This window comes from Pongo pygmaeus, chromosome 3 (assembly GCF_028885625.2).
Source record: "Pongo pygmaeus isolate AG05252 chromosome 3, NHGRI_mPonPyg2-v2.0_pri, whole genome shotgun sequence".
NCBI lineage: Eukaryota > Metazoa > Chordata > Mammalia > Primates > Hominidae > Pongo > Pongo pygmaeus.
Genome location: NC_072376.2, coordinates 198,546,469 through 198,561,304, shown reverse-complemented (window position 1 = coordinate 198,561,304; position 14,836 = coordinate 198,546,469). Strand labels below are relative to the sequence as shown.

Below are 14,836 nucleotides of genomic sequence, written 5' to 3'. Positions count from 1 at the left end.
TAGTGATTTTTGCTAATCACTAGTGTCTGGTTTAATAGAACGTAGCTGGATTCTCAAATCAGCTTCTGCTTATAATCTGTTACATATCTATTATAATCTATATATCGTTGGCTACAGGATATACAGAAAATCTAGCATATACAAAATGTTCAAAAATGAAGGAGTATTTTAATAACCTTTTCAGTTAATTGTGGATTTTTTTTATACCACAAGTCGTATTTTCTTTTTTGTTGTTTTTTTTTTTTTTTTTTTTTTTTTGAGACAGAGTCTCACTCTGTCGCCCAGGCTGCAGTGCAGTGGCGCGAGCTTGGCTCACTGCAACCTCTGCCTCCCGGGTTCGAGTGATTCTCCCGCCGCAGCCTCCCAAGTAGCTGGGACTACAAGCGCCCTCGACCACGCCTGGCTAATTTTTGTATTTTTTAGTAGAGACAGGTTTTCACCATGTTGGTCAGGCTGGTCTGGAACTCCTGACCTCAGGTGATCTGCCTGCCTCGGCCTCTCAAAATGCTGGGATTACAGGCGTGCACCACCTCGCCCGGCCCACAAGTAATAGTTTCTTAGATGTTAGTTGCAATGTGAAATCTGAAATTAATCTCAATTAACTTTTAATCGTGAATTTCAAAGTCTGTCACATTAAAACATATTGATCTTTCTTGATTGATTTTTAATGTATATTTTACTTGTGCCTGGTTTGTAATGTGACATATTGGGTATTTGGAAAATGTTGTTTCACTGAGCTTACAAATGTTGGCAGGACAGGCACAGTGGCTACGCCTGTCATCCCAGCACTTTGGGAGGCAGAGGTAGGCAGATCACTTGAGCCCAGGAGTTTGAGACCAGCCTGGGCAACACGGTGAAACCCTGTCTGTACAAAAAATACAAAAATTACCTAGGCATGGTGGTGTGTGCTATTGTAGTCCCAGCTACTGGGGGAGGTTGAGGTAGGAAGATCACTTGAGCTAGGGAGTTGGAGGTTGCAGTGAACTGAGATCACGCCACTCCATTCCAACCTAGGAGACAGAACAAGACCATGTCTCAAAAAAAAAAAAAGGTTGGCAAATTTCCGAATACATTATATAGAAATTATAGTTGTTAATATCACTACCAGCCTCATCAGAAAGCTCTTGAGAAGCTGTCAAACTCATGGTGGCAGATACAAGTTTACCTAAAATACTATTTTTTGCTAAAAGCTCAAATTTTATTATTGGTAATAAATACTGTCAACTGTTTTCCTTGAAGTGACAGAATTGTTCTTTAAAATTATATTTGTAATGCAAAAATTGGATGGTGGTTGCAATTAAATCATAAAATGTCATGAGATAATGCATATTGCTCAGTAATATTGTGTAATAACATATATCTTGATATATTTGGCTTTTTTCTTGTGCGTCAAATTTCTATTGCTGCATTGCTTTTCCTTCATAATTGTTACTGTGATTTATATATGTTGAACCCATTTCCTGTTCAGAAAAAAAAAAGTACAGCTCACTGCCAGCACTCATTTCTTGGGGCAAATGGGAAGTGTATTAAAAAGTAGCAGCCTATTGTTTGGCATTAAAATATATTGTTCTTATAAAATTAGGTTAAAAATGGATTGAAAAGAGAAATGTTCTGGAAGATAAATTAAAATGTTTGATATGTCTAGTGGGCTTTATTTTTTAAATATGGGCTTGTTTGACTAAATCATAATTTTTATTTTTAAGGGGATACTTCCATTTTTTAAAATTTTGTAAGTACTATTTGATCCCACAAATTATAAACCCCACTGTATCCTAGGAAAGAGGATTTAAAAACGAGCATACGGCCGGGCGCAGTGGCTCACGCCTGTAATCCCAGCACTTTGGGAGGCCGGGGCGGGCGGATCACGAGGTCAGGAGATGGAGACCATCCTGGCTAATACGGTGAAACCCCGTCTCTACTAAAAATACAAAAAAAAATTAGCCGGGCGTGGTGGCGGGCGCCTGTAGTCCCAGCTACTTGCAGGCTGAGGCAGGAGAATGGCGTGAACCTGGGAGGCGGAGGTTGCAGTGAGCCGAGATCGCACCACTGCACTCCAGCCCGGGCGACAGAGCGAGACTCCGTCTCAAAAAAAAAAAAAAAAACGAGCATACAAAAGGAAGGTATTGTTTCAGCCGATAAAAAGCTTCTTACAGGAAGAAAACACTCGACTCGTAGAATTGTCAAGCTTTTAAAAACCATCTAATAGAAAATAGTCTGATTTCTGGGCTTTTTGTTAAGGGTGATCAATGATTATCCAGGATTTTGAATACAAGAAAGGAATTCCGAATGAAACAATGTTTCTCATATAATAGGCCGCCCAAAGATACAGTAGACTTCAGGGTTGATTGAGTGGCTCAAAACGTCATCAGGGACCTACTTTCTAGCACTATGTTCCTCCAGCCCTGGTGTTGGCTTCATTCTTAGGCTGCTAGGAGATGTCTGCAGCCATTTTCAGTGTTTACCTTCAGACACAACAGTGTCCAGAGGAAGAGACAAGTGTCTCTTCTCTGACTCTTGGAATGGAGGAAACTTCTTAAAGAAATTTGGCCCAGTCAGCTTCCACTTAGGTCTCCTTGCCCAGAACTGGTTACACTCCCATTCCCGAATCAGTCGTTGGTAGGAGAAATGGGATTATCCTGGGCCAAGCAGGCTCACCCTGGAGGTCAGGGATCTGTGAAGTAGGAGGAAAATAGATGTACAGTAATTGGGCAGCCAACTTTGTCCAACAGAGCTTCTCAAACTTCAGTATGCATACGGTTAACCCAGGGATACTGTTAAAATGCAGATTTGGGTTCAGTAAAACTAAGGTAAGAGCTAAATTGGCATTTCTAACCAGCCCCTACTGGTGATACCCGTGCTGCAGATCTAGGGACCATGGTCTGAATATCAAGATACTGAGTAAACTATTTGGTTCCATTGAAAATAAAACATTCTTCACTCTTCCTATCTAACCCATTTCTGAAACTTAATTGGATATAGAGAACCTAAATATTTTTAACTTTTAAATAAGAAAAATAATCCTACCCCAAACTCCTGAACAGTTCCCCAATTATAATTAAATTGAAATACTGTTGAAAAACATTTAACACAGATGCTGAGCTAAAATGTAGAAGGGAAGCTTTATTCATAGTACTTACTGCATAGTAAGGAACCCCTGATAGAGATTTGCCAGTAGGTGGCGCTCAGGGCTTTTTAAGGCACAGGAACAAACATGTCATTTTGCCAATTGGTACATCTGTTATTGGAGTCTATAACAATCCACCAAGGATTCTTCATAATAATAAAGAATTTTAAACACTAATTATGACTGTCAGTCTATTATATAAGGTATTGCAATCATTTTTCAAAATTATCATTCGTGCTTGATTTACACAGTGAAGCATTTCAGATCCAAAATTATTTTCCTATGTTTTCTTTATTTTCCACCATATAACTGCAACTGTGGTCATGGTAGGTGGATATGAATGCAGAGCCAGGCTTGTGCCTTTTCTGCATTCATCTCTCAATATACTTTATCACTTCTAACTTCTAAATAAGCTTTTCTAGGCTGCTTTGGCTTACCTAATTTCTTCACTGCCTTTTCCACTTCCTGGAACATAAATCCACTTAGTGTGGGGAGGATGATGGTGAAGATGACAGGTGAGCCCATCAGAGCACGGCTGAGGCAGGAATGCAGCATACTGTCTGCATCCTTTCAGTTTAAACATTTTCACAGACTTCTGTACAGAGGTTTGGTAAACCAGTTTACTACTTAAGGTAGTGAATACTGAGTAAAAAATTTTGCAAGTTAACAGCCATATTAGGTGAGAGTTCAGATAATGAGGGATACCTGTATAGCCAACCACATCAACATTTATTGGTTTAAAAGAACTTTTTTTTTTTTTTTGAGATGGAGTCTCGCAGTGTCACCCAGGCTGGAATGCAGTGGCGCAATCTCGGCTCACTGCAGCCTCCACTTCCCAGGTTCAAGTGATTCTCCTGCCTCAGCCTCCCGAGGAGCTGGGATTACAGGCGGGCACCACCATGCCCAGCTAATTTTTGTATTTTTAGTAGAGATGGGGTTTCGCCTTGTTGGCCAGGCTGGTCGTGAACTCCTGACCTCAGGTGATACGCCCGTCTCAGCCTCCCAAAGTGTTGGGATTACAGGCATGAGCCACCACGCCCAGCCCTTTTGTTGTTTATGAAATAGAAATTTGAACTATAAAATATTAAGCCTATGAAACAAAGATTAATAAAAGAACGTAAAATGGAATCTCCCAGTATAGGGCATGGAATGAATCTCCCAGTATAGGGCATGGAATGACGAAACAGTGTTGAACCAAGGTAAAGACAGTTTTGAAAGTGGAATAAAATGTAGGCTTCTGGGTGTTAGCGACATGATCGCAAACAAGCCAGCAACTGTTCTGAGCTTCAGGCACTCTATTTGTAGGAGGAGATTGTTGATGTAGGTTGCTAGGGTCCATTCTAACTTCAGAGTTCTTCGGGTTCTGTGAGAAATAGTGGAAGAAGGGAAGATCATTGCAGACTGGCAGTATTAGATACAGGACTTTGAAGTGGATCTTGAAAGATTAGTCGAATTTCTGAATATTCAACCTCTTTTAGCTCAAGGGTGGCTGACTTGGGGAATTTTCCACCTCCATGCAAAGCTGCCTTTGCTACGTAAATGTCAAAAAATGGTTGGAATTAGATCCTTGATCTAGAGCTGTAAATCCCTGAATAGGCAGAGAGGGCATTAAAAAAATGGAGTAGTAAACAGAAGTTTAGATATCAAGTTATGGTATGAATCTCACCTATTTGGAGAGCATTGAAGACGTTGACCACACTAGATTTAAAGGTATGTTTCATATTTTGTATAGGTAAAATTAGGTCACTTTAAAAAGAATCTGAAACAGCAAAAATTTAAAACATTTTAGAAATACATGGCCTCAAAATCTACTATATAGACTATGAAATAATCATTACAGGATGTATTTTGAGAGGAAAAATAAATATAAGAAATGGGATTAAAGAAGCATTGATGAGCAAAGAAACTGGTTAAATTTTTTGCTAAAATAATACCAGCGTGTGAGGGATTGAAGTAAATGCCTCGTTCAAGGGAAGATACAGACCCTGTTACGCTCCATAAGAAAGGAGATGCCCATACTGAGGTTAGCTACCAGCACGTCCTGCCTGGCAGCACATTTTATCCTTTCTTCTTGGCAAACTGCAGGAAATCTCAGTACCCTCAACACACTACCAAGTATTGCCAAACATTTAAGAAAAGCAAAAACCAACAGAGAGGCACCAGACTCATAGCTGAAGAATGTAATACTTCAAACTCTTAAAAGAGCAAGCTTGATGATTTTAGGATCTTTGAGGACAAAACTGTTTTCACTAAGACTATGCCGACTGGGTGTGGTGGCTCATGCCTGTAATCCCAGCACTTTGGGAGGCCGAGGTGGGCAGATCACCTGAGGTCAGGAGTTCGAGACCAGCCTGACCAACATGGAGAAACCCCGTCTCTACTAAAAATACAAAATTAGCCGGACATGGTGGCACATGCCTGTAATCCCAGCTACTTGGGAGGCTGAGGCAGGAGAATCGCTTGAACCTGGGAAGCGGAGGTTGCAGTGAGCCGAGATCACACCATTGCATTCCAGCCTGGGCAACGAGAGCAAAACTCCGTCTCAAAAAAAAAAAGTATGATTATGCCTTGATTTGCTTTTTATTTAATTAATTAATTTATTTTTATTTTTATTTTTTTGAGACAGAGTCTCGCTCTGTTGCCCAGGCTGGAGTGCAGTAGTGCAACCTCCGCCTCCCAGGTTCAAGCGATTCTCATGCCTCAGCCTCCCCAGTAGCTGGGATTACAGGCATGTGCTACCATGCCTGGCTAATTTTTGTCTTTTTAGAGTATTTTGTCTGCAGACAAAAGTCTGCAGAGACGAGGTTTTAAGCCAGGCATTTAACGACTTGCAAAACAATTGAACTCTGCCACTCACTGACTTTTTAAAATAAAAATGTTATGTTCACATATAATTGGTTTATTATTTTTAGAGGAATTAATATCTTTAAAACACTTAATTTCTAGCATGGTAACTATTGGTAGATGTAACCCACATACACATTCTTTGGGGTCCTCAGTCTTTAGGGGGGTGTTAAGGGGTCCTGAGGTCTAGGAGAATGGAACTAGAATAGGTGATTAGACTATTCATAATGCTACAAACTTTTGGAGAAAATCTTAGAGAAAAAAATTTTAAACTTAGTCAATCTCCCAAAATAGAAAAGAATGAGAAAAAACAGTAACAAAACTTCGGTTAAAGATTCCAGAAAAAAAATACAAACAATGCAAGTGGGTGGTTGGGTGGTTTTAACTTATCAGAAGATACTATCAGAGCACATTAAAAAACCAGAAGTATTCCTTAGCCTTAAAAATGAAGGAAATTCTGACAGTGCTACATGGGTGAACCTTGAGGACATTATGCTAAGTTAAATAAGGCAGTCTCAAAAAGACAAATAAGTGCTGTATGATTATATGAGATGCTTGGAGTAGTCGAAATTATAGCGACAAAGCTTCCAAAGGCAAAGGGAAGGGGCGATGGGGAGTCAGAGTTTAATGGATACAGAATTTGTTTTACACAATGGAAGGAGTTTTGCAAATGGGTGGTGGTGATGGTTACACAATATATGAATGTATTCAGTACCACTGAACTGTATACTTAAAAATGGTTAACATGGTAAATTTTGTGTTCCATGTATTTTGCCACAATAAAAAATAAAACACTAGCTCTGTCTGATAGGGTTTCTGTTATGCTAAATATGAGTGCTCAGTATATGCCAACAGAATTGGGAAAAAAGTAAACAAAATTCAGCCTAAAAAGATATTTAAAATAGTATAGGAAGAATGAAAATAAGGGCTAGAAAAATATATGCCAATATCTCCTTTAACAAGGAGAAAGTAAAACTTATCAATCCTATTAATATACAAAATAGAACTCAAGATGTGAACATCACTAAAAGAGATAGAGAAGGGTGTTTTACATTAGTAAATGGGTCAGATACACCAAAAAGATAAAATTCATTGATTTGAAATGTATGATAAAGGCAAAACAGAACTGGAAGATAACATTTGGGACGCCACATCACCATGGAAGCACTGATAATCAATTTAAACCAAGTAACAACAAAAACAGTATCTGCTTGTGGGGTGCTCTTGGCCACAAGTATTTTGTCACACAATGATTTTTTTAAAGTGATGAATTAATCAGTTCCTACTGCATGACAGATTACCCCAACACTTAGGGAACAGAGAGACCCAAAGGTAGAGGTGACTCAGTGGCCGGGACTACAGTCAACCCAGTGCTGTGTACTCACATCAGGTGCCTGGGCTTGGTACAGCCTGAAGGCCAGAACCCAAGGGCCCATGTGGGGTTCTCCACGTGGCCTGGCTTCCTCACGTCTCAGCCTTAGGGTAGTTGGACTTCTTACATGGTGGCTTAGGATTCTAAGCACGTGTGTTCCAGGAGACAAGGCAGAAACCTCATTGCTCTAAGCACGTGTGTTCCAGGAGACAAGGCAGAAACCTCATTGCCTTTTATGACCTAGCCTCAAAGGTCACATAGCATCATTTCTTTCATGCCCTGTTGGTTGAAATGGTCATAAACCCTCCCAGATTTAACGCAAAAGGGCATAAACCCCTACTTAATGGGAGGAGTGTCAAATAATGTAAATTATAATAATCTTTAATTTAAAGATTTTATATCTTAAAATCTCTTCAGTCCAACTTCTGGCCACAGGTTTATTAACATTCTTTCCATATGCAAGAATGCATTCGCCCTTTCCACAGATGCCCGTAACTTGAGATCCAGGATGTCAGTCAGGTCCAGCTGCAGCTGAGATTCCTCAGGTGTTGGTTTCTCAGCCATGGCTCTTTGAGTACTTTGAGAATCTCCTGGGAAAGACTAGGGATAAGGAGCAGTTTTACTTTTAAACCCCATAAGTCTTGGCTGTTTTATATTCTTTCTAAATTTTGCTCGAAAACTGGCCAGTTATTTTTATTTTTATTTTTTTAGTTCACCTCTCTTTGTCCGTTCTTATTGTGGGTAAAATAAACCACTGGTACTTAGAGCATTCTGCTTGGAGGTCTGCTAGGCCAGATCTACCAATGCAGTTGTTAGTTTTTCCATTTCCCGTAACACCACAAGCACAGTGTTGCTAAACATTTTGCCATTTCATCCTCTCAGACTTCATCAACAGCCTTCTCTAGGCCCTTGCAGCTCTGCTGGCCACCAGGTCCCAAAGCTGGTCCACCTGTGCTAAGTTTGTTCCAGGAGCACCTCATTTCCTGTGCCATGGTTAGGCACTTTGATCCTGGTCTTTGAGTCTTTGCAGGTTGCTGCTTCACACAACTAAGTTTTGTGGTGATGTGTTAGCAGAGCGATAGTAACTAATATAAAATAGAGAACATTTCCATCATCCTAGAAAATTTGCTTCATGCTGCCCTTTGATCAAAACCCACCCTTCAGCCTGGTGCAGTGGCTCATGTCTGTAATCTCAGCACTTTGGGAGGCTGAGGCAGGTGGATCACCTGAGGTCAGGGGTTCAAGACCTGGGCAACATGATGAAGCCTCCATCTCTAACAAAAATAACAAAAATTAGCCAGGCGTGGTGGTGCGTGCCTGTAATCCCAGCTACTCAGGAGGCTGAGGCAGGAGAATCGCTTGAACTGGGGAGGCAGAGGTTGCAGTGAACCAAGATCACGCCACTGCACTCCAGTCTGGGCGACAGAGCAAGACCCTGTCTCAAAAAAAAAAAAAAAAAAAAAAAAGACAAAAACCATTAGGGGAAAATAGCTTACTATTAATTTCCTTTAGAATTGAATTTTAAAGGGCTTATAGTTAATCTAGAAGCCTTATTCTACAAAATGCGTATTTCTTGGAGGCAAGGTAATTTAACATGTTTTATGCATCTAAATCTGTTTCTCTAAATGTGTTCTAATTCAGGTTTTATCACTAACTTGGCATAGTTTTCAGCAAATTACCAATCATTAATTTCTTCATTTTCCTACCAGGAAGCCACTGTTAATTATTTTTAAAAATTTTCTGTAACCTTTAATAGTCTTTGGTTTAAATGTAGGGAAGTAGAGTTAACAATTTTTGTGACCTTGCCCAAGTGATGTAACTTTTCTATACCATACTTACTTACTTACTTTATTTATTTATTTATTTTGTTTTATTTTTGAGATGGAGTCTCGCTCTGTCACCCAGGCTGGAGTGCACTGGTATGATCTCAGCTCACTGCAACCTCCGCCTGCTGGGTTCAAGTGATTCTCTTGCCTCAGCCTCCTGAGTAGCTGGAATTACAGGTGTGTGCCACCATGCCCAGCTAATTTTTGTATTTTTAGTAGAGACGGGGTTTTGCCATGTTGGCCAGGCTGGTCTTGAACTCCTGACCTCAGGTGATCCACCCATCCCTGCCTTTCAGAGTGCTGGGATTACAGGTGTGAGCCACCGTGCCTGGCCCATACTTATTTTTAAATAGGGGATTAAAAATGTCCCAGCATAAAATGCTAAACATGTTTAAAAAATTAACATAAGGATAGTCAAACAAAAACAAATAATGGTTACTTGTTAAAATATTGTTAAAAAACCAAATCAAATGTGCCTGTCTGTTAATCTGATATCGTGTATTCCTTTTTTTTTTTTTTGGAGACAGAGTCTCACTCTGTTGCTCAGGCTGGAGTGCAGTGGCGCAATCTCGGCTCACTGCAACCTCCGCCTCCTGGGTTCAAGCAATTCTCCTGCCTCAGCCTCCTGAGTAGCTGCGATTACAGGTGCACGCCGCCAAGCCAGGCCAATTTTTTGTATTTTAGTAGAGATGGGGTTTTACCATGTTGCCCAGGCTGATCTCAAACTCCTGACCTCAGGCAATCCACCTGCCTCAGCCTCCCAAAGTGCTGGGATTACAGGCTGAGTCACCGCGCCTGGCCTCAGTGTGTCCCTTTTTAGTACATACTTAACCTGAAACATTCAGCAAGTTTAATACTTTTGGATGTTTTCTACAAATGTTTAGTAATAATTGCACTTGTTGATAATTATAATATGGAAATTTAAGAAATAAGCATGTTGATAAAAATTATAGTATGCAAAATATTGTTGCTAGTTAAAAACACCTTTATGTTTAATCAGGAATAAAATGTTTGACTTTTACAGTAGAAGTATTTGTTTTAATGGCAATATTAAGATTTATAAATCCAGCATATTTTCTGGTTGAGAGTTTTGGTATTCGGAGTTACTTTTGGCCATTGTTTCCCTCAGTCATTGCTGAGGACATTTTTTTTGGAGTATGCCCTCCAACTAAGAAAAGCTGTACCTAAATTAAGTATTGTATCAGTGCCCTCAACTCAGAGGTTTCTAACCTTTCCAGCTATTAAACTGCAGTAGGGAAGGATAAAATCGATATAAGAAAGGCATTGTCTGTAAATTATACTTGCCTAAAAACCAGTACTGTATACATTTTTAAAGATACTTTCATTGTTTCGTGTGTAGCTTTTATGCCCAAGGAACCCGGAGAGCATAAAATACTAAGCTACGTCCAATTTTTTTCTACAAAGTTGTAATCTAGATGTCATTAGTATTATTTCATACATACTTTTTCTTGAATTAATACATATTTTTAAGGGTTAAAGCATGTACCACCGGGCCGGGCACAGTGGCTCACGCCTGCAATCCCAGCACTTTGGGAGGCCGAGGTGGGTGGATCACCTGAGGTCAGGAGTTCAAGACCAGCCTGGGCAACATGGTGAAACCCCGTCCCTACTAAAAATACAAAAATTAGCCAGGCATGGTGGTGGATGCCTGTAATCCCAGCTAGTCTGGAGGCAGAGGCAGGAGAATCGCTTGAACCCAGAAGGCGGAGGTTGCAGTGAGCTGAGATTGTGCCACTGCACTCCAGTCTGGGTAACAAGAGTGAAACTCCGTCTCAAGAGAGAAAAAAAAAAAAAAAACAAAAGCATGTACCACATACTTATTTGTTTGGCCATTTTCTCTTTTTTTTGTTCTTTTCTGTAGCTTTTCTGCAATTAGATAAAAAAGGACCACAAAAGCATCACTTTGATCAGCCTTCAGTAGCACCCGGGAAAAACTACTCTTTCACAAGAGAAGAGGTGAGACAGATCGATCGGGAAAATCAGAGGCTTTTGAAAGAACTGTCAAGACAGGCGGAAAAGCCAGGAAGCAAAAGTACAATTCCTAGATCAGCTGATCATCCCCCAAAATTATATCACAGTGCTCTCAACAGACAGAAGGAACAACAAAGGATTGAGAGAGAAAACTTGGTAAGTAACTGAAATAATTAGTCATCAAAGAAAATGTGTTCGCACTGATTTGTACGTCCAGCTTACAGGAAACCTAAATACAGCCAAATATTCAAACTTCATTACATAAAAGCAGGTACAGTATGTGTGGTATGAAACATATGATGTGCTGTAAGTCTGGAAGATACAATATGTATTTTTATCCAGGAAACTATATATTAAGAGACCACTGGCCAGATGCAGTGGGTCACGCCTATAATTCTAGCACTCTGGGAGGCCGAGGTGGACAGATCGCTTGAGGCAAGGAGTTTGAGACCAGATTGCACAATCTGGCAAAACCTCAGCTCTACCAAAAATGCAGAAATTAACTGGGCATGGTGGCACACACCTGTGGTCCCAGATACTTGGAAGGCTGAGGTGGGAGAAGCATCTGAAACCGGGAGGCGGAGGTTACAGGGAGCCAAGATTCTACCACTGGACTCCAGCCTGGGCAACAGAGCCAGACTCCATCTCAAAAAAAGAAAAGAAAAAAAAAAAAGAGAGAGAGAAGGAGACCATTAAAGTAAAATACTGAAAGCTCCATTATTTATTTGCCTAGATCAGTTAAATCACTACAGTAGAACAGGAAATGGTATCCAAGGGTCAGATACGGTGTTTCTTCTGTGAAGTATTCAGTCACTAGTGAAACCTCTTTTACTTTATTGTGTCCTGGAAAGCTAAAATAAATTGTACATCACTTATTTTAAAGGATCAGTATATCTCGAATAGGCCAAATTGCTAGTCTGCTACTTAAATGTATGAAACATTGATTGTTACAAATCATTTAGTTTGATATTCTAAGAAAATAAATATGGGAACTGTTGAAAATCTTCACATTTAAAACTATTATAGCATATTTTCTTCATAAGATTTAGTTCATAATAATTGCTGATATTTACTGAGCTTTTACTAAACACTAGGCATTGTTCTGAGTATCTTCCAAATATTAACTTACTGAATCCTGACAACCATTCTCTGAAGTAGATAACTATTTTTAGCCACATCTTACGATGAAAAAACTGAGGGTTAGACAGGTTAAATATTTAGCACAGAGCTACTAAGTATGCGGCTGAGCCAAGATTTTAAACCTGGGTAGTCTCTTAAACTAGAATTAGACCCTTAATGAACACGTAAACTCAGAGCTAAAATAATTTAGAAAGCTATTAAAATTATTAAGACTATTTTCAAAATTAACCCTCCTTAGGTGTCATTACCAGTGTTTTCCTATGTAACCATATACTTACCTAAACTTGTAACAACTCTTTTGTACATTTCTTTATTACCATACTAAACCCAAGAGTTGGGAAGCTAGGATTACTATTCATAAAAAAGAGTAGTCTTGAACCCTTCAAGAGGATTACCCTGCAGGTGGCAAGGAACAGATAACTAAGCTAGGTGAAATGAGATTGGGTGGGAGCTGAGATAGATGATAGCTTTCCACACACCACCTTCGCAGTATTCAAGATTCGTTCATGTTTCATGGAAATTGCAAATTCCCGTATGTCACAAACATTTGGGATTACTTCGTTTTCACTCTGGCACCTGGCTCTGGGCCGATCTCATTTAATAAGCAATTACATTGTGCATACTATTTTACAAGTGTTAGGCCTTAAATCCTGATAGCAATCTTATAGTTACTGTAGTTATAGAAGAGTAAAAGAGACACTGAGTGGGGCACAGGGACTTACTCAGGGTCACACAGCTAGCAGGTGTCAGAGCCCAGGTGCAAATCCAGGTTGCCTAGCTTTGGGGTTACCTTTTTTTTAATCAGCTTTATTGAGATATAATTCACATTCCATTACCCATTTAACATGTACACATTCAATGGTTTTTGGTATATTATTAAGTTGTAGTAATGTATATATAACTTAAAATTTGCCATTTTAACAATTTTTAAGTGTCTAATTCAGTGGCATTAAGCATATCCACAGTGTTGTGCAACTGTCACTACCATCTATTTCTAAAACGTTTTCATCACTTCATACAGATGCTGTGCTTATTAAACAACTCTCCTTTCCCCACCCCCTTATCCTCTAAGTGCATCTAGTCTGCTTTCTGTGTCTATGAGTTTGGCTATTCTAAATATTTCATATGAGTAGAACCATACAATATTTGTCCTTTTGTATCTGGTTTATTTCACTTAAAATGTTTTCACATTTCATCTATGTTGTAGCATGTATCAGAACCTAATTCCTTTTTACGGCTGAATACTATTCCATTGTAGGTGTAGACCTAAGCTATAGTGAATAATACTGAAGTGAATATTGGCAACTATCTGTTCATGTCCCTGCCTGTAGTTCCTTAGGGCCACATACAGTAGAATTCCTGGGTCATATGGTAATTTTGTGTTTAGCTTTTTAAGGAACCTGGGTTTACTTTTTTTTTTTTAGAGGCGGAGTCTCGCTCGTCGCCAGGCTGGAGTGCAGTGACCTGATCTCGGCTCACTGCAACCGCTGCCTCCCAGGTTCAAGCAATTCTCCTGCCTCAGCCTCCTGAGTAGCTGGGCCTGCAGGAACCCGCCACCACGCCCAGCTAATTTTTTGTATTTTTAGTAGAGACGGGGTTTCACCGTGTTAGCCAGGATGGTCTTGATCTCCTGACCACATGATCCTCCCTCCTCTGCCTCCCAAAGTGCTGGGATTACAGGCGTGAGCCACTGCACCAGTTGACTTTGATTATTTTTCTATTTAAAAAATCCTATTAGTCCCGGCCTGGTGACTCATGCCTGTAATATAAATATAATTATTTATATTGGAGCCTGTTTGACAGTCTTAAATATTACCTTCCTGACCAGAAGTATGGTCTTAACCATACTTCAAGCCTTCTCGTACTCAACCTTAAAATAAAAAGAGCCACATTCTTCGCTCTTTGAGTGTGAGCCAATACTTTTTTTTTTTTTTTTTTTTTTTGTAGAGGTGGGATCTTGCTTTGTTGCCCAGGCTGGTCTCAGAGTTCTGACCTCAGGCAGTCCTTCCGCCTTAGCCTCCTAAAGTGCTGGGATTACAGGTGTGAGCCACTGCATCCAGGCTAATAGACTTTTTAATCTGTTTGCTAGACTGTTAATATTCAGAATACACATGCATGTGTTCAGCACACACAGACACACTTTTGTAGTTATTTCTGTGTCAGATATACTGCAAAACAGAATTCATTCCTTTATATTTTTGATGATTTATATCCCTTCATTTGGTCTCTCTCCAGTGACAGAGAACAATTCAGCTGGCTAACAGACATGGTAACTAAAGCATTTCTGTTCCAGCACTCTTACATCAGTGTGTTAGCAGTTCAGTGGCTATTTAGGTGGAAATAATCCCAAACAAAGTAGTGTTGTGCAGAAAAGGTAAAGAAGGAAGGCAACGATTGTATAAAACTGACTTCTGTGCTCTAGAGTTAAAAGCATGCTGTTCATCTGTCCTTCTGATGAGGTTCAAGATCATCATTATTTGTTTCAATAGGTGGATATTATCCTTCCTCTCATTAAACATTGCATCCAAACAAAAATTA

General features: G+C 39.7%; 1 protein-coding gene across 5 annotated transcripts in view; it reads left to right on the top strand.

Moving 5' to 3' along the window:
* The window catches only part of CFAP97 (cilia and flagella associated protein 97), a 45,624-nt gene that overhangs the window by 20,255 nt on the left and 10,533 nt on the right, over positions 1 to 14,836 (top strand). For all 5 annotated transcript variants that reach the window (XM_063664378.1, XM_054484169.2, XM_054484172.2 and 2 more), the window contains one exon: positions 11,049 to 11,314. In XM_063664378.1, coding sequence (XP_063520448.1) covers positions 11,049 to 11,314 — 266 coding nt within the window. The remainder of the gene's footprint in view (positions 1 to 11,048; positions 11,315 to 14,836) is intronic.